This window comes from Camelina sativa, chromosome 3 (genome assembly GCF_030686135.1).
Source record: "Camelina sativa cultivar CO46 ecotype springtype chromosome 3, ASM3068613v1".
NCBI lineage: Eukaryota > Viridiplantae > Streptophyta > Magnoliopsida > Brassicales > Brassicaceae > Camelina > Camelina sativa.
In genome coordinates, this window is record NC_141882.1 from 13,993,147 (window position 1) to 14,010,571 (window position 17,425).

Here is a 17,425-nt window from a genome sequence, read left to right on the forward strand (position 1 = left end):
GGTGCTGGAGCTATTTGTTTCTGAGGTTTTCTTTCTAAAAAAGTAAAGATATTATTAATACTGAGTATTTTATTAAATTTGAGATAATTATGGATATCAGATCAATAAGACGACATCGCTTTAGCTTCACAAGTTACCAGCGCAATCCATGCGTTGAAACGACACAGTTTTGGTCTTCAAGTCATACCCGACTAGAAAGTCCATCTGAACCAAGTTCCCGTAGATAGCAACTTCAGTTGTCGGGATTATACTCATGCAAACCATATCTTCACTGAGTTTCACGAACGCGTTGATCGGACTCAGCTTCACGTCGGCGTTAGTGAAATGCATTGTTATCTCCGGTAAACCGATCTCTTTGTCTCCGGATTTGTAACAGTGTGTTAAAACCCCTTGTGGATCCCTCACACGTTTAGCTCCCGTCACTGATTTTTCCACCGCTGCACCAAAAGCATCGTAAAATCCCGAGTCGAGAAGCGTAAGCGTAGTGCCGGAATCGATTATGATGTTCCCGGTTGTTTTCTTTGATTTGGCGTTTAAACTGTATCCTCCTCCTGTGTATGGAAGCTTGGTTTTGCCGACGGTGATTGCTTCGAGAGTCAGGAAATAGTAAGTGTCCGGGTCTTTTACGACTAGCGGCGTAGTTAGAGTAGCGGAATCGTCGCTTGGCTTGGAAGGTATCGAGTTGGTTCCTAGGTTTATGACGCTTGTACCGTTTGTTGTAGATGACGTGTGTGACAAGCAATAAGAGAATTTTTTGCCTATGGAAGAACCGAGCTGGGAGACTAACGATAACGGACCGCCTCCGAGTCCAATGATTCCGGATCCGGTTTCTTCGAATGTACCACCGTTGTTGTAACCGCAGCCGAAGGCTGTACCAGGGAAAGAAACAGGGGAGCCAGAGGAAGAATCGATGGAGATTGTTTCGGTTGCAACTTCTCCTCTGGTAAACGATTCGTCTCCATAAGAGTAACGGTATTTGCAGATGTCTCTCGACGCGTCGCACCCTTCTTCGTGTTCGGACAAAGCCTGGCAGGATTTTGAATCACAAGATGCGGTTTTGTAGGTGGAAGATTTGTTCTTGTCGAAGAGTGGACTGTTTTGCTTGTAACATTGTTGACATGGCTTGCATTGGATCCACGTTAGGTCACTTCCCGTGTCAGCGATGGCTAAGACTTTGGACGGTGGAGTACCGATGGAGATGGACATGAAGTATTCGCCACCATTTGAGACTAAACCGGATTGGAGATCGGTTTTGGTACTTGTGAAACGGCGGGAACGGGAGATTGAACGGAAGAAAGCGGCGTTTAGACGGTCGTAGACGGTGTGGTGAGGGTTGTAGAGTGGTGAATGAGGAGAGTCACGGTGAATTAGCTCGACGGTTAGGCTTTTCAAGTGAGCTGAAGAAGTGGAAGCGAACAAGAAGAAGATGGCTAAGAGAGAGCATAAGAGGAATGTTTTGGTTACCATTTTTGATTTTTTGGAATGTTTGTGATGAGAATGAGTGAAGCTTGCAAGGGTTTATAAACGGCACGAATGAGAACGCGAAAAGATTGAAACGGCATGGAGTTTGATTAGCTTTAATTTTCATTAAGACTGCTTATTGAGAGGTTTCTTAATTGTTATGAATTATTTGACTGATGGGTTTCACTTATGTTAAACGAATCAACGATAGCTTTTGTGCCCTTGGCTTTATCAGAGGATGAAATTACAATTTAAGTTGATATAACTAAATTATAATTTTATTTATACTTCTGGTTACATTCATATATCTTCAAACCGGGAAACTAAATAACCAAAAACAACTAAACCAGCCAAAACCGAAATTGCACAAATTATCCCAAATCTCTCTCTCTCAATCTCAATCATCAAAATCGAATTTAGCTGAAGCCTGTTTGGCCATTTTGATGATCGCGGCTGCTTCTTTCCTCATCTTCTGCTGCTCTTTGAGAGCTTTCTTCAACATTTTTCTCTGATCTTCGACTGGAAACGCATTCAGATCAGATAAAAACTCGTCGAAATCGATGTTCCTCTCTCGACCAGAAGAGTAAGTAGCAGCAGTGTTAAACGATTTACAACTTTTGAGATTCTTGTTGTTGGTTGGTGATTTCTTCGGTGACGAACGCCAAATTGATCCGATGATCTTCGACGGAGATAGCTTGTCGAACCATGATGAGGATTTCGATTTCGATTTTGATTTCTTCTCTGGTTCTGAATCTGTTGATGGTGGTGTAGCTAAATCAATCGAAGATGACGAAGAAGACGATGGTGATGATACGACTCTGCGTTTCTCTTTTCTGGTTTGTTTCACTGGCGAGAAAATCTTAGTCTCACTGATGTTTCCAGAATCTGAGAAATCTCCACTTCCATTAGAGACGAGCTCAGCTCGCGAACTCGATTTCAAGTCCAGATCTCGTTTGTTTCTCGTGATTTTACTCGATTCTTCATCAGATAAACTCACGGAACCAGGAATTTTACCTTGATTTCTTCGATTTCCTGAGAAATTCACATCCTCCTTGGGATGATGAGTCGCCACGCTCTTGGACTGTGAGAGATGCTTCTTCGTGTTCTTCGACGAAGATGACGAAACCGGGTCGGTTCGTGGAGGAGCTGGAAGAGATTTGAGGCGACGGAAACGAGATTCGAGATCATCGGGGAGAGTTGAATCGGTGAATCCGGAACAATTGATCGCAGCTATTTGCTCCAAAGCCGAAAGCTCCTTCGCTTGAGAAACCAGCTCTTCTACTGCTGAATCGTCTGTATCCGAAAAATACCCAAAATCCGCCATTTTTGGTGAAACCAAAGCTTCTTAGGGTTTCTTCCTTTTTGGGGGAGAAGAGAAGAAAGAAATAAAGAGTGGTGAGAGAAGAAAATGATAAAAAGTCGTCACTCAACGGCTAATTCATGATTTTGTCAGTTACGTTGGCTCCGATACTATGCGCGTCAAACATGCGTGATTAATTAACTTTATTAAAGACAAGTTTATACGAGAACATTCTCCCCTTTTTCTTATAATATGCAAGTAAAGAACTCATGTATCTTCCATTTCTGTAGCCTATAGAAAAAAATAGAGAATGTGGTTTTCTTTCTTTGTGTTACAAATTTGATTTACAATGGATCAAGATCCTTGTGTGATGATGGTGTTATTGAACCCTGGTCTTGTTCAAGCCGGTTATAAACCGGTTTGGTTCTTATGTACAGCAACAGACTTGAAACGACGCCGAGGATAGACAAGAAACCCCAAAACATAAATGTTTTGAAGTAGCAGTCTCTTCCTAAGCAAACAATTGAGTCAGAGACGAACAGTGTTATCTCGGGGCTTGCGTTGGCTTCGTAAATGGAGGCAGCGATGTAACCGTATAAGAGTGAGCCGATTGGTATGTTTGTGATGAGAATGTTGTGGTTAACACCTACGCTATTGGGTCCGAAGAGATCAGATGTTATGGAGACTGCTGCTGCGAATATGAAACCTGAGCTCAGACCGATTAAGGCTGTCGCGGTTTGCAATGCTGTTTGTTGTGACGATGATACCGCCAGTAAAAAGAAAGCGATTGGAGTTGGTAAGAGTGCGATTGCAAACCAGCCGGTTCTTGTCAAACGATATCTCCTGAAAGACTCAGTATTCTGAATGAGAATCTATTATCTCAATTTCACATAAGACATTCCTTTTATCTTGGAAATGTAAACTTACTTGTGCATAAAATCTGGTGCGGCAGAGAGCAACCGACCGAAGAAGGAGAATGAAGAGTAGATTGTGACTAGGGTTGTAGAGTTCTGTCCCAAAGACTGAGCAATCTGTCCCAAATTGTTGCTATACACAAGACCAATCGTGCCACCACAGAAATACGCAATGTAGTATAACCAAAACTCCAATCTACTTATGAGCAATCGAAACGAGTGTTCATCACCGAGCCTCACTATGTTCCCTTCCTTAGCAGTCCCCACAAGTTCATATCCGGAAACAGACGCTTTTTGGCTCTTGAGCTCATCTATGTTAAGCATAACATAGCCAGAGCTTTCATGGGTTAAACGATGGTTAATAACCGGAAGAAAGTAATCCCGAGCATAAACGAGAAGAGGAGCACACAAGGGGAAAACCAAAAGGACAATAGCTCCAAGAAGATTCAACCGAGCTGATGAAGTACTGGAACTGGATAGGAGAAGGTGGAAACTTGTCATGACGGCTAACACATTCAAAATAGTAAACACATGAGAGTCATGTCTTCGTGATTCACTGTCTGGTGTAGTAGGGTCTATAGATGGTTTACTAAGAACCGGGTAAAGGGCAGCAAAGGAAACAACAAGGGGAACCAGAGAGTTCAGCAGAAGGTATAAGTTGGAAGATGACGGGTTAATCGCATTGAAAGCAAGGGAGTATAAGGCTGCACTGATACCATTGAAGCTTACCGTTAAAGATAAAGCAAGAGCACGATTGTTCGGGAAATGACGAATGCAGAGGATGAAACAAGCTGTGTTGAACCAACATATACTTAATCCAGCCAACAAGCAACAGAGAAACACCTATCATGTTAACAAAAAAAGATTCAATTCCACAATCAAAATTCAGATTCTTGATTTATAAAGAACACAGAAGCAAGCAACAACAACACATGATTCTTGAATAGAAGTTTAATAATATGTACCAGAGAATAAGGCAAAGTGATGATGTTGGTGATGACAAGCCACTGAACACCATAACCAACAAATCCCATAGCCGCCGCAGCAAAAAGAACGACGGAGAGAGGGAAGTAACCTAAAGCGATCCCAGACGACCACCCGAACGCTTTCCCCAAATCGGAAGCCACCGCGAGGTAATTCAACCTCACCTGAGAAACTCCGAGCACCGATTTGAGATGGGAGGAGTAAGCAGAGAAATCGAAGTTGGTTCCCGTCGAAGCTTGGATCCAGATCGCCGCAACGAGAACAGTCCATTTCCGCCATCGACCGAACATGGTCCTGAGAGGCGGAAGGTGTTTCCGGTGAAACTTTGCGTCGTCGTCGTCGAAGGAGGCTCGATTAGGTCGGAGTTTATCTGAGGCATCTCTGATTCGAGGTCTCATATACAAAGAGGATGATGATAATAATGATGTTGATGATGATGATGTTGACCCGATGCTGCTAAAAAGCGTTTAAGTTGTTCATCTACCGCTTTTTGAAGATTGGGTTTTTGGGGTTTTCTGAATTTTTTCAATTCAATTCGTATAATGTTTTGTATGAAACAAGTGTCAGAATTTTAAAATGTTTTTGACCAATTTAATTTAGTATATTTATCTCTCTTTTTTTTGGCAATTGTATTAACGTAAAAAAAACCGTGAAAATAAACGTAAACGAAAACAAGGAACTGAGAATAAGGAATCTTGCACGTTAAAAGAATCAAGAAACAAACATGTCCATATCACTTGGGTTAGGACCAACAAACTTACTTCTTATTGGCAAAGCATACTCCACTAATGGAGTAATTTGTAAGTGGTCAAGATGAGTAGTATGGCTATCGTAATGAGGTAGTAAAATCAATTTAGAGATTTTGAGTTTAATCTGGTTTTGGACTTTTGGTTTACTCACCTACTCAAGTTCGAAAACTTTTTTATATAATGATATAAATATGATTTCTTGTTATTCTTACACTTTTTAATTTTTTTCTTCACCAAGTTGGACTAGAATTAACAACAATTACAAAATTGGTTTTGGTTTGCGGGAAAGGCTGACTTGGCAACAAACGTGGCAGCTGTTTAAGAAGATGACAGTACACGCAACCGCCGAAGCAAAAGTTTTGTTTAGTTTGTTCGGTCTCTCGTCTCGCGAATATTCTTTCTTTCCAACAAAACCAAAACCTTTCGACTCAATTCAATTCAATTCGATTTCCCCAGCTGTCACTCTTTTTTTTTTTTTTTCAAACGACCTTTTTTTTTCTTCCTTCTTTCTAATTCTCCTCTCGCGATTTAGCTTTCATCAAATCAAAAATCTCTAATCTTTCGTTTTGTTTCTGTTTAATTCCCATCTAAAAAGCTTCGTCCTTTAACCGCCCTCTCTGTATCGCGGTATGTATTTGATTCTTGATTTTTTTCTCTGTAGGGTTTTGTGAAATTCTCAGTTTTGATCACCGACTAGATTAGAAATTAGACTTCTTTGTTGTTTCTGATTTTAACTGATTTAGGTTTGTGTTTTGTAGTCCAAAGTTTGATGCTTTTATGATTTTTTTTATTTTTTTTCAATCCGAATCAGATGGAAGAAGATAGAGAGGCACGTTCAGGAACTCGTGAGGTTAATAATGAGACCGCTCCGGATTTGTTGAAGAATACGCCTTCGAATATTGCGAGGTTGGAAGATGTGATTGAGCAATGCTATGGTAGACAAAAGTATCTTGCTCAGACTACAAGTCCTTCTGATGGGAGTGATGTTCGTTGGTACTTTTGTAAGGTTCCTCTGGCTGAAAACGGTTAGTCTTTTTCAGCTTTCCAAAATAGAATTGCGGCTAGCTTTGAAGATGTCATTGAGCAATGCCATATCCCTTAATTGGTTTGGTTTTATTAGAAGGGCATTGTTTGTGTATCCGAATTTATAATGGCTGGATCGAAGATATAATGTGTTTATGTGTGCTGTGCAGAATTAGCTGCTTCAGTACCTCGCACTGACGTAGTTGGGAAGAGTGAGTATTTCCGTTTTGGTATGAGGGATTCTCTTGCGATTGAGGCTTCTTTCCTTCAGGTACTTCTCCTTCTTCTAAGCTTTTGTGGTTTTACAATGTGTTTCTTTGTCTCGACAAGTTCTTGACTTGTGTGGATGTTGTTAGGTTCAAAATTTGAGTGAATTGTGATATCTGACAAACAAAAGTTTTCTTTTTTGGGGATATTTGTGTAATAGAGAGAAGATGAGTTGTTGTCACTCTGGTGGGAAGAGTATGCAGAATGCAGTGAAGGCCCGAGACCACAAGTTAATTCTAAAAAGAAATCAGTTAAGCAGTCAACTGAAACTCCTTCTGAAGCTTCTGTGTCCTCTAGTCTATATGAAGTTGAAGAGGAGAGAGTTGGTGTACCTGTTAAGGGTGGGCTTTATGAGGTAACCACCGTGCAGAGATTCAAAGAGTGTTTCAGAATTTTCTTGTGAATTTACCATGTTGAGCCATTAGAGTCCTTACATTCAAACCATGTTTCTGACCAAGGAACTGGTATGCTGCAGGTGGACTTGGTGAGGAGGCATTGTTTTCCTGTGTATTGGAATGGAGATAATCGGCGTGTGCTTAGAGGCCATTGGTTTGCTCGTAAAGGTGGCTTAGACTGGCTTCCAATTCCAGAAACTCTTTCTGAGCAGCTGGAGGTTGCATATCGTAACAAGGTTTGTTATCTTTCTGTGGTATACAATTCAAATTTATGATTCCTGTTTGCCAATTGCACCAATTAGTTTGGATTTTGTCACCCAGGTTTGGCGCAGAAGAAGTTTTCAACCCTCTGGGCTTTTTGCAGCTCGTATCGATTTGCAAGGTTCCAGTCCGGTATGTGTTTGATTTCATGTGTAAGAGACTGTAGTTTTCTGTTAGCTAAATGGTGCATAGATGATAATATCCAAAGTTGTTATTGTAGGGGCTCCATGCTCTCTTTACTGGGGAGGATGACACTTGGGAAGCGTGGCTTAATGTTGATCCTTCTGGGTTCTCTGGCATTGTTGGATATACTGGGAATGGTATTAAGTTGAGACGTGGTTATGCTGGCTCTTACTCTTCAAAACCTACGCAGGTGTTTTAGATTATTCTGATTTCTTTTGTTAGTTTTCTTGGACTCTATCCTTACCACTATCTACTGAAAAATCCAATTAAATCTTACAGTTGAAATTTTCTTGTTAGCTAGTTAGAGTTCTTGTGTATTTATTTATTCTGAATCTTTCAGGAAGAACAACGACAACAAAGGGAGGAAGAAATGGATGACTACTGTTCCCAAGTATGTCTTTGTATGCTCTTGTATTCTATGAATTGCATTTGCATATAGAGAATCTGCTCTCCATCGTCAAATTAAGTGTAGAATATCTCAATGTTTTAAAGCTCTTTGGACTGTTCTTTTGTGTTATTTTCTCCAGGTCCCTGTTCGGCATCTAGTATTTATGGTTCATGGTATTGGTCAAAAAGTAGAAAAGTCCAATCTTGTTGACGATGTTGGAAACTTTCGTCAAATCACAGCAGCTTTAGCGGATCGTCATCTAACCTCTCATCAGCGCAGCACTCAACGAGTCCTCTTCATCCCATGCCAGGTGTCTATACATATATACATAAATGCTTATATCCCCTTATGTTGTATCTCTGTATAGTATGATCTTACTTTATAGATTCTGTCGTTCTCTATTGTTTTTGTAGTGGAGAAAGGGTCTAAAGCTAAGTGGTGAAGCTGCTGTTGATAAATGTACTTTAGACGGTGTACGGCGTTTGCGAGAGATGCTGAGCGCAACTGTTCACGATGTGTTATACTACATGAGCCCCATTTATTGTCAGGCTATAATTGATTCGGTATGTAACTTCCCAAATTCGTTGTTCACTTTGTCTTAAAGTTCCAAACTGAAACAAATTTGTGATTTAGTTTTAGATTTTGTGACGGCAAAATCTAAAACATTGTAACTTTCATCTTCTGTATCATTATAACTGATAATCTTGTTAAGTATGACAAGTGATTTGTGCTCCTTTTTCGTTTTACAGGTTTCAAAACAGTTGAACAGACTGTATCTAAAATTTTTGAAGCGGAATCCTGACTACGTTGGAAAGGTGGCCATTTGGTCTACTGTTTTTCATTCATCAAACTTTGACTAGTGTAAGCCTGCATGAAGTTGAAATTCATTTTCTTTTCATTGACATTTTACAGATTTCCATTTATGGACACTCTCTGGGGAGTGTTCTCTCCTATGACATCTTATGTCATCAGCACAATTTGTCATCCCCATTCCCAATGGATTCAGTATACAAGAAATTTTTTCCAGATGAAGAATCTCCTCCAGTTCCAGCTAACGCTGACAAACCTTGTAGTTCACATCCATCATCAAATCATGAGCTAGAGAATTATAACCAGTTGAATAACACCGAGGCAATCACTGGTCAAGATGATAATAACATGATGGCTAAAGAATCAAAGGTATTGGAGCATCACCATGTCATCCAGGAAGCTCCTTCGTTGATCTCTGATTCTGTTGTAGACAGCGTGGATTTGGAAAGAAGAGGCAGCCAGGAGGACAACCATCATGATTATAGTGGTGCTCTTTCCTCACAGGATGGACCAGATGGAGCGGACTGTGAAACACCTAATTCTTCATCCTTTTATCAAGATCAATTATGTGAGAAAGAAAATGGCAACTCTAATAATGAGGAGACTATTAAGTTGTTACAAGAAGAGGTAGATATTGGCACTTTCAACTTTTCTTTCTTTGATGAGATTATTCGTTTAGGTTCTTGCAAGCTTTCAACACTTGTGTTCATAGCATCTGCTACTTTCTTAGTTTTGTGTTCTCTGTGAAAATGTTGTCCAGTTTTTTTTTGCTGACTGACCAACACAGACAGAGAGTTATGTTTCCATTGATGGTGGTTATTTTTATCCCAGGTTAACTTATTGAGGTCAAAAGTAGCACAACTGCAATCAGAGAATGCCAGAATAATGTCTGATGGTATTGTTTCTGACCCTTGATGTTTTATTTATTTTCCATATATCGAGTTGTGTTTGAAAGCTTCTTTTATGTACATCTGGGTGATGATATGAAATGGTGTTATCAACAGAAAAAGCCAAGGCGCCAACTGAAGATGCCAAGGCACCTACAAGCTTTACTCCTTTTATCAAGTACCAAAAGCTTGAGTTCAAGGTGTGGGTTGTCGAACTATTATGTATATCTCACATTCAGAACCCACACTGGAAAAAACGTCACCCTAACTCTTAACTGCATATTCTGCTCAGGTTGACACTTTCTTTGCTGTTGGGTCTCCCCTTGGAGTTTTTCTCGCCCTTCGAAATATACGTCTTGGGATAGGTAATACTTAATGTAATACGTTTTCATTTGTTTATTAGTTTTTTTTAATGTAACACCGGAATTGGGAAAGCAAGAGATCCGTGAATAAGCGATCAAAGTAATTGGCTAATTATTATTTTTTAATGTAGGTTCTTTACTCTGCTATTGAATTGATTTCTTACCTTTCTTTGCAAAGTCTCTTTATATGCACTAAAAGCTGTTTAATATGTGTTAGGTAAGGGACAAGATTACTGGGAAGAGGAGAATGCTATTGAAGAGATGCCAGCTTGTCGTCGAATGTTCAACATTTTTCACCCCTATGATCCTGTTGCATATAGGTTAGTCCTCATGGAAATAAAACAGTGTGTAGCTAGTTTATGATCTTGCTGTCTTTTTTTACCTTCTTTTGGAAGTGTGTAACTGTGTTCCACGCAGATTGGAGCCACTTGTCTGCAAAGAGTACCTTCCAAAGCGACCTGTTATTATTCCGTACCACAGAGGTGGCAAGCGGTTGCATGTTGGATTGCAGGTACTTGTAATTCTGTGGTTTGGTGTTTATGTTTGCTTCCTCTTGTAATTTATTTGCTCTATGTAATGTTCTACAGGATTTCAAAGAGGATTTTGCAGCACGTTCACAGAGAGTAATGAATCATTTTGATTCAGTAAGGGTGCGTTATTTTGGATTTCTAATTAGCTTCTCTTTGTTTGTAATACTGACCCCAAGTTTTTATCCTTTGTGATTTGATGTACTTATCTTTAATTTCATGCAGACAAGAGTTCTTACTATATGTCAATCCAAAAGTGCGGATAAACTAGACGGTAAAAAAGTCATTACTTTGCATGGTTATTCTATTACCTCTGATGTACTTCTAATTATACTTGTATATGTGATTGAACAGAGATAGAAGAAACTGATGACGAAAAGGATGGAAGGTCCTATGGTTCCTTAATGATTGAGAGATTAACTGGAACGCAAGACGGTCGAATAGATCACATGCTCCAGGTTTAGTTTTGATGCATTTCCAGCTAATTTATTAATTTTGTGATTCCACTTTTCCTGCGGATAGTTCTTGGAAACTGCAATATGACCGAATAAAAAAATCAACACGTACTGGATTTGGCTAAAGCTCGCTCGTTTTTATATAATAATTGCTGAAATATTTGGGTGATGCAGGAAAAAACCTTCGAGCATCCTTATCTACAAGCTATAGGAGCTCATACGTAAGTGAAACTTTACATTGATTACACATTACATTTTTAACGTTTATAGCCAAGAAATCAATACTGTTATATATTTTGCAGAAACTATTGGAGAGATAATGATACTGCTCTGTTCATAATTAAACACTTGTATCGCGAGCTACAAGATGAACCAAACTCACCCACGGGATCCAGTGAAGGAAATGATAGTCCAAAAGACTCTAGTAGACCTCATAGCTGGATAGACAGAAGTGAGAATAATTATGATGATGAAGAGCTTCCTTTAACATTCTCCGACAAACAAATCGTTAGAAGCTTCTCCGCAGAAGCCAAGAAATATATAAAGAAGCCTTAAAGACTTTTGACCATAGGTTTGAGTATCTGAAATCCGGCGAAAGCTCCCTGATTTTGTTTTTGTTTCCTGTGCAGAAGTAACATATAGTTGCATAAAATGTGAAAAGGAAAAACACCTACATGGTTTTGCCACATTGTAACCATAATCCATTGTAACTTTAATTTCATAGATAATAAAAGAAAACTATGAAAGGCTTCTTTCTTTGGCTTTATTTTTTCGTCGTTAGCTGAGCTTTTCTTCAGGTCTGGCGTTGAAGATGTTTCGCAGACATTGGTTGAAAAACTGAGTCAGACTCAAAAGCTTCAGCGAGTTCAGGCCAGACGATAGCAGAAACTGACCAAGAGCCATCATTGCAGGCGCTAGGTCGCTGGTTCAGGTAACCAACTCCTATCTTCTCAACCGTTGAACATACAGTTCCTAGGAAAGGAGCACCAAATCCAAAATCCAATTCAGCTACAGGGAACCGTCTTCCTGAAGACAAAACCAAAGCTGGTCCTTCTTGTCCGAGAACCATCCTAGCCAACATCAGTCCAGGTCGGTGACTCTCGATCCAATCTATCAAATCTGTGAAATGAGTATCGTTTGTCACTTCTGTAATCGATTTATGCACTATGTTTGCTATCTCTGATACATGGTTCTGCTTCAGATTTTCGATAGTGGCTTCACCTACAGCTACAGACAAGACGTTTCCTATGTAGCTCGAGGTAACGGTCTCGAGTCTTCCTCTACCGTCAACAAGCCATCCCATCTTGCAGGTTTTATGACCGCTCTCGATAGAATCCACCATTTTCTTCCACACATAAGCGGAGAAAGCTTCAATCTTTGTCCTGCTCTCTCTGTTAACAGTAGCTAGAACTTGCAACATGTCTATGCTCGAAGCGTCGATGTGATAGAGACGCTTGATGAGCGTTTTAGGCATTGGTATGTTCTTAATGTCTTCCTCGCTGCATTTTATGAATGTTTTGTCCAAGTGAGGGTCATAACGTGGAGGAGACCGTGCCCGGAGGAGATTTCTCCGGTGATCTGGTACAAAAGAAAGAGGCTGGTTTCTCGATATCTCTGACCACAAAGTGAGGAATTTCCCAAAGGAGCTCGCGTCTCCTAAAGCATGATCAAATGTGAATGTCATAGCGAGGCCTCCGCATTCGAACTCTGTCGCTTGAATCTGTAAAGAGAAATCCGGGTTAACCCGTACCAGCTTTGACTGGAGAAGCGCATCAAGATTGTGAAAATCCAAACTTTTGAGATCAACACTGGCCCTGGCTTCGAGAAGCAAAGCTCCATTGTTGTTGCAGATGATTATAGGCTCCTCTTGAGAGGCTTCGTTGGTAACAATCTGACCCGCGAAAGGATGGAAGTAGTTGAGAGTTTCCGAGAGAGAGGCTTGGAGGGATTTGAAGATTGTTTGAAAGGATACATTCGGTTGCTTGGGGTAGAAGTAAAAGTACGTCACCGGAAAACGGCCGGAAAGAAGGTCGAGATTTGAGAGAGTAAGGCTATTAACTTTCTCCGGTTGGTCGCCGGAAGCTTTGACTATGAACTCTCCGGTGAAACTCACATCAAAGATCTTCATTTTCAGTTTAGCAATAGGTAAAAGTTCTCAAGGGGAAACAAAGCTTATGCTCAATGATATTTATTTGTAAGAAGATAGATGAAATATATAAGAAAACACAAAGAATTCTTCGGTTGTTTGTGATATATATGCAAAGGAACGATCATTATTCGTTTTGAATAATCATCTCTATGTTTTGGAACAACACATTACATCACTGTCGTTTTTTTTTGGATAAAAGTTTGAAGAAACAATACGATAGTACGACTTTATTCATTAGCAATGGTTCAAATTATCGGTGAAAGTTGGGGACTGTAAAAAAAGAATATTCGTTCGTACTCATCACAATTATCATCAATATAAGTTGGTGCGACTGTACCACTTTAGTGGTTGATAGATAAAATAGATCGATCAGTGCTTGACTAGTTCTGTTGCAACTTTATTCAACAAGTTCGAACGAGGATCATCATATTTTAATATGTCATTTCACAAAATCTTCTGTTGTTTTGTCTTAGTTGACAACAGACAAATAGAACAACTTCTTATGATATTATTTTATGAGTGCAATGAATAAGACAGAACCCAGAATATAGTGTGTTTTTTTTTGTTTATAGAGACGAAAATGATCGAAGTCTTTCAAGTACTGTGTTGTGTATGTTTACACTTTGGTTAAACAATGGAGTAATGCAACAAAACTTTCTGATGAACAAAATTTCTATCACTGACAAATCTCAAACTCAGCTCCTATTGGTAAATGATCACTCGGGTGATGATGATTCGGTAAGAAACCGACAACATCTGGAGATTCCGGTTCAGGTAGTTGGAGGATACTCACAGGTTTGGTGAAGTCAGAAGGAGAGAAGAAGATGTAGTCAAGGGTGTTTGTGAAGCCAGGAGTGCAATTTGTGAACTTAGGCTCTCCTCTTGTGACTTCATAGACACTAGACAGAGGAAGTGGAGCGTCTTCTTCTATTATGGTCTCTGCAGGTTTTACATTACCCGATATTAGGTAACTATAAACCTGGAAAATGATGAAAACTCAAACTCAATGTAGGGAACTGAACCAAACCCAAACTGTTTTTGCAAAATAGATTGAACAATTAGGGAAACTCAATGTAAGCAACTGAACCAAACCTTATCCCCAGGAATTGAATTGAAGTCACCAGCTAGTAACACCGAAGGTGTGCACTCAAATTCATCTGATATTAGCATTTTGAACTGAGCTAGTCGTGATAGTAGATACTTGGCTTGAGCAAGCTTGACATCAGCCAATTCGGGGTCCCTAGAAAGTAGTAAAACAGGAGATGAAAGTTGAAACATGTGGAAAAAATATCATCTTTAAAGTGGTGACAAGTTTTTGTACCAGTAAAGATGTGTGTTTGCCACAATAACAATGTGCTGAAATGGCTTGTTGATTCTAAAAGCAGCCATTATACCAACACAATCGCGTTTTAGTCTCACTAGTGGATCATTAAGGTCACGACTGTCTTTTCGAGAATCTTTTGTTTGGGGCAGATTTGTGGAAACATGTGAAGAGAACAATAGATAAAAGTTGGTAATGATGTTGAGATATAAAAGAAACAGCACAAAAGGGCAATTTTACCTTTCGCTTTCTCATCACCTTTTCTTTCGTTGGATGTCTCAATCTTCTGTTCGCTGCAGGTAACACTATCTGCCTTTATTGAGTCCACAAGATCATTATATTCGATCCGTTCCTTGGTGATCAACTCTGCACTAAATCAAAAGAAGAGTGTGTTGTATCAATCAGATTAATGTTTCTGCATTAAGTTTAAAGTCTTATCACGCGTAATGTTTTAATCATACCAGCTTGGCTTGTAGAAGATTGCACAACCATCACGCTTCCTCTGTCCTGTTCTCTGAATATAAATCCCAGAATAACCCAGAGACTCCATGTTTTTTCTGTAAAAGCTATCGTACTCATCTACTTCCTGCAAAAATTGTAATAATATAACTAAACAAGTGGAGACACCATTTGATACACACAATTCATAGGCACTATGAACAAACAACACTAACAGTTATGAACGTCTAAAATTTTATAGTGGATTGAACAAGAGAGTGAAGGAGTTCTGTCTCATTACAATAGGGTACCTCAATTCTAATCAAACAAACTAAAAGAAGAAGATTCACAAGAATAAACCTGCAGACAAAAGAAATCAGCCTCAAGATTTTTGAGTACGCTGTGAATTGCATGTGAACGAGCTTTCCATCTGCAACGCAAGAAAAGGAAGACCAAGTCACATTTACAGCATATGTCATAACCTTTTACGAAGCACCGTTCTCTAAGCTTTTAACAAAGATAATTTATGGCTAAATCCAAAGTACATATTGGTCAATGAATAATCAATCAATGTGAGCAACACCAAACACAATAATGCCTGCTTATAACTAAGTTCAAGCACATTCATATAATCCATTGTTTGTTTTCTGAAGCAAATCTTGAGTTGGAAGTTTTAATACTCCAGACCATTAATTACAACTCACACAAAGAACTCTTGACGAGTATAAGAAACTTTGATCTTGAAAACTGAGAAATGTAGAGAATAAATTACTTGAGACAGGCAGGTGGAGAGTGTGGGAAAAGGGCGCTCTTCACATAAACCTACAAGAAAGATGAATCTCAAAATATATCAGAAAGGAGCTAAAAGACGTGTTTTTTTTAATCTCTAAATCAAGGCCAGAAAACACAAACGGTTAAAACTACAAACTTAGTCAAAAATAAAAAGCTACATCATATCACAAAGCACATGAGAGATTATGATATTACCTGAGCTAAGATGTTATACGAAACAAGTCGGAATCTGATACCTGGAAACACAAAAACTTCTCAATACTTAATTCACCAAAGTTATATCAACTTATGACAATAATAACAAACCATCAGATTGACTTGTTGAACTAATATCAGCTCCTTCAACGGATTCGAATTTGCGAACTTTTGGTTCAATTGCTGGATTCGTACTCATTCTTCTTGATACAATTTTCCTGCAAACTCGAGAACTGTTGAATCATCAAATCAAAGGGTTGTCAGATAAACAAAAAAAAAAAAAAAAAAAATCAATCCTTTGACATCAATGTTTAGGTTAAAAACTTAAAAACTCATCATTCCCCTATTAGCCATACAAATTCAGTTACAGCCCAGATCAAATCAAGATTCGTGAGGGTTGATTCCAGTACAAAGATGAGAAATTTCTCACTAAGTACACAATTTTTTTTTTTTGCCTTTCAGATCGAAATTGACAAATGAACAGAGACGATGGATTTAGTTGCATTACTAAATATACGAAACAGTAGATTGATAAAGAAACGAAGAAACCAACCTGGTGAAAGAAGAACGAATCGGACGAGGAAGATGATGCAGAGTAGTACTAAACATCTGAGTGAGCAATTTGAGTTTTAATACACTTTGGTTTAAGATGATAGACTCTCTTTGAAGGGTTTCACATTAAAAAAAAAAAACTAGTATGCAAAGAAACTCATTTTTTTTTTATTTGTGTCATTTATTTATATTAAAATATTCAATGAACTATTTTATTTATTTTTTTAAAATAATAAAAACCAAATCTATATTAACATTTTTGAAGTACATTTTGTGTTATGTTTTTTAGTTTTCTTTATTTTAAAAGTTATTTACAACATTAACCCCTAAAAAGTTTCCAAAACTAACATTAGTCCAGATTTTGTTTCCTAAATATTTTACATTTCATTCCAACTAAAAATTAACAGCAATCAATATGGAAATATAAAATATCATATATTTAACCACACATTATGTTGTGTTTTGAAGATATTATATGTCTGAATCATTCGCAAACAAAGAAAACAATAATTTGATTCCCATTTTGTTTCCCAAAACCTCTGAGCTTTGATTCTTAACGTTAGAGAAATTTCGATTGACATTTATTTAAATATTATAATTAACATATATAAACTTAATAAAAATTTTAATTGTTACTAATATGTAAAATTAAAAAAGTCTAAAAGTTATATAGTAGATGAGTTATAAAGAGTACATGTTCCAATTAATAAAATATTATTAAATTTCTGTTAACACAGGTTAAACTCTCATTTAATTACTTCTCAACACTACTAATATTAGAATATTTGACATAAAATCAAGTTGATTTAACTAAAATTGTATAAAATAATTAAATCATTAGGAAAAATGTGACTTAATCATAGCATATAAATTATTGATTATGTATTTAGATCCCTTATATTTTGTTATAACAATTAAAAATCAAAATAGAATCTCAAACACTAAACAAACTAAACTAAATATAACAAACAAATGATCATGAAATATATTGCGGGTTAAAAAAATAATATAA

The 17,425-nt window shown here is 38.2% G+C and overlaps 5 protein-coding genes and 1 pseudogene across 20 annotated transcripts; 1 reads left to right on the top strand and 5 right to left on the bottom strand.

Annotated features, from left to right (window-relative positions):
• Positions 1 to 54: 54 nt before the first annotated feature.
• Positions 55 to 1,467, bottom strand: LOC104777184 (putative aspartic protease At2g35615 pseudogene; annotated as a pseudogene). Its single transcript, XR_015586982.1, has one exon. The product of XR_015586982.1 is annotated as a putative aspartic protease At2g35615 pseudogene (transcript).
• Positions 1,468 to 1,717: 250 nt separating this feature from the next.
• Positions 1,718 to 2,785, bottom strand: LOC104777185 (uncharacterized). Its single transcript, XM_010501393.3, has one exon. The coding sequence runs from the start codon at positions 2,783 to 2,785 to the stop codon at positions 1,859 to 1,861; it is 927 nt and encodes a 308-aa protein (XP_010499695.1). The 3' UTR covers positions 1,718 to 1,858.
• Positions 2,786 to 2,978: 193 nt separating this feature from the next.
• LOC104777186 (protein NUCLEAR FUSION DEFECTIVE 4) lies at positions 2,979 to 5,237 on the bottom strand. 3 transcript variants are annotated; one of them, XM_087504363.1, is made up of 4 exons: positions 4,641 to 5,212; positions 4,405 to 4,518; positions 3,689 to 4,264; positions 2,979 to 3,604 (listed from the first exon to the last, which is right to left on the bottom strand). In XM_087504363.1, the coding sequence occupies exons 3-4, from the start codon at positions 4,174 to 4,176 to the stop codon at positions 3,106 to 3,108; spliced, it is 987 nt and encodes a 328-aa protein (XP_087360489.1). In that variant the 5' UTR covers positions 4,177 to 4,264; positions 4,405 to 4,518; positions 4,641 to 5,212; the 3' UTR covers positions 2,979 to 3,105. The 3 variants fall into 3 exon arrangements, with proteins under 3 accessions (XP_087360489.1, XP_010499697.1, XP_010499696.1); XM_010501395.2 differs by having other exon boundaries at positions 3,689 to 4,181; positions 4,641 to 5,200; XM_010501394.3 differs by having other exon boundaries at positions 3,689 to 4,518; positions 4,641 to 5,237.
• A 518-nt stretch (positions 5,238 to 5,755) lies between these two features.
• On the top strand, positions 5,756 to 11,718 carry LOC104777188 (phospholipase SGR2). The gene is made up of 22 exons (XM_087504366.1): positions 5,756 to 6,035; positions 6,220 to 6,433; positions 6,602 to 6,702; positions 6,859 to 7,053; positions 7,174 to 7,329; positions 7,415 to 7,486; positions 7,575 to 7,727; positions 7,878 to 7,928; positions 8,065 to 8,235; positions 8,339 to 8,488; positions 8,675 to 8,740; positions 8,838 to 9,362; positions 9,567 to 9,630; positions 9,740 to 9,822; positions 9,915 to 9,987; positions 10,202 to 10,304; positions 10,402 to 10,495; positions 10,572 to 10,634; positions 10,737 to 10,785; positions 10,866 to 10,969; positions 11,141 to 11,187; positions 11,269 to 11,718. The coding sequence occupies exons 2-22, from the start codon at positions 6,220 to 6,222 to the stop codon at positions 11,519 to 11,521; spliced, it is 2,787 nt and encodes a 928-aa protein (XP_087360492.1). The 5' UTR covers positions 5,756 to 6,035; the 3' UTR covers positions 11,522 to 11,718.
• Positions 11,083 to 13,332, bottom strand: LOC104777187 (coniferyl alcohol acyltransferase-like). Its single transcript, XM_087504367.1, has one exon. The coding sequence runs from the start codon at positions 13,092 to 13,094 to the stop codon at positions 11,760 to 11,762; it is 1,335 nt and encodes a 444-aa protein (XP_087360493.1). The 5' UTR covers positions 13,095 to 13,332; the 3' UTR covers positions 11,083 to 11,759.
• Positions 13,333 to 13,663: 331 nt separating this feature from the next.
• On the bottom strand, positions 13,664 to 16,644 carry LOC104777189 (carbon catabolite repressor protein 4 homolog 4). Of its 13 annotated transcripts, none has more exons than XR_015592503.1 (10): positions 16,415 to 16,572; positions 15,973 to 16,094; positions 15,862 to 15,902; positions 15,647 to 15,696; positions 15,235 to 15,304; positions 14,898 to 15,022; positions 14,677 to 14,802; positions 14,437 to 14,572; positions 14,208 to 14,355; positions 13,664 to 14,054 (listed from the first exon to the last, which is right to left on the bottom strand). XR_015592503.1 is itself a non-coding variant. In XM_010501399.2 (10 exons), the coding sequence occupies exons 1-10, from the start codon at positions 16,468 to 16,470 to the stop codon at positions 13,792 to 13,794; spliced, it is 1,182 nt and encodes a 393-aa protein (XP_010499701.2). In that variant the 5' UTR covers positions 16,471 to 16,644; the 3' UTR covers positions 13,664 to 13,791. The 13 variants fall into 13 exon arrangements, 12 of the variants coding, with proteins under 12 accessions (XP_010499701.2, XP_010499703.2, XP_087360527.1 ...); XM_010501399.2 differs by having other exon boundaries at positions 13,664 to 14,094; positions 14,677 to 14,807; positions 16,415 to 16,644; XM_010501401.2 differs by having other exon boundaries at positions 13,664 to 14,094; positions 14,695 to 14,807; positions 16,415 to 16,574.
• Positions 16,645 to 17,425: the final 781 nt, after the last annotated feature.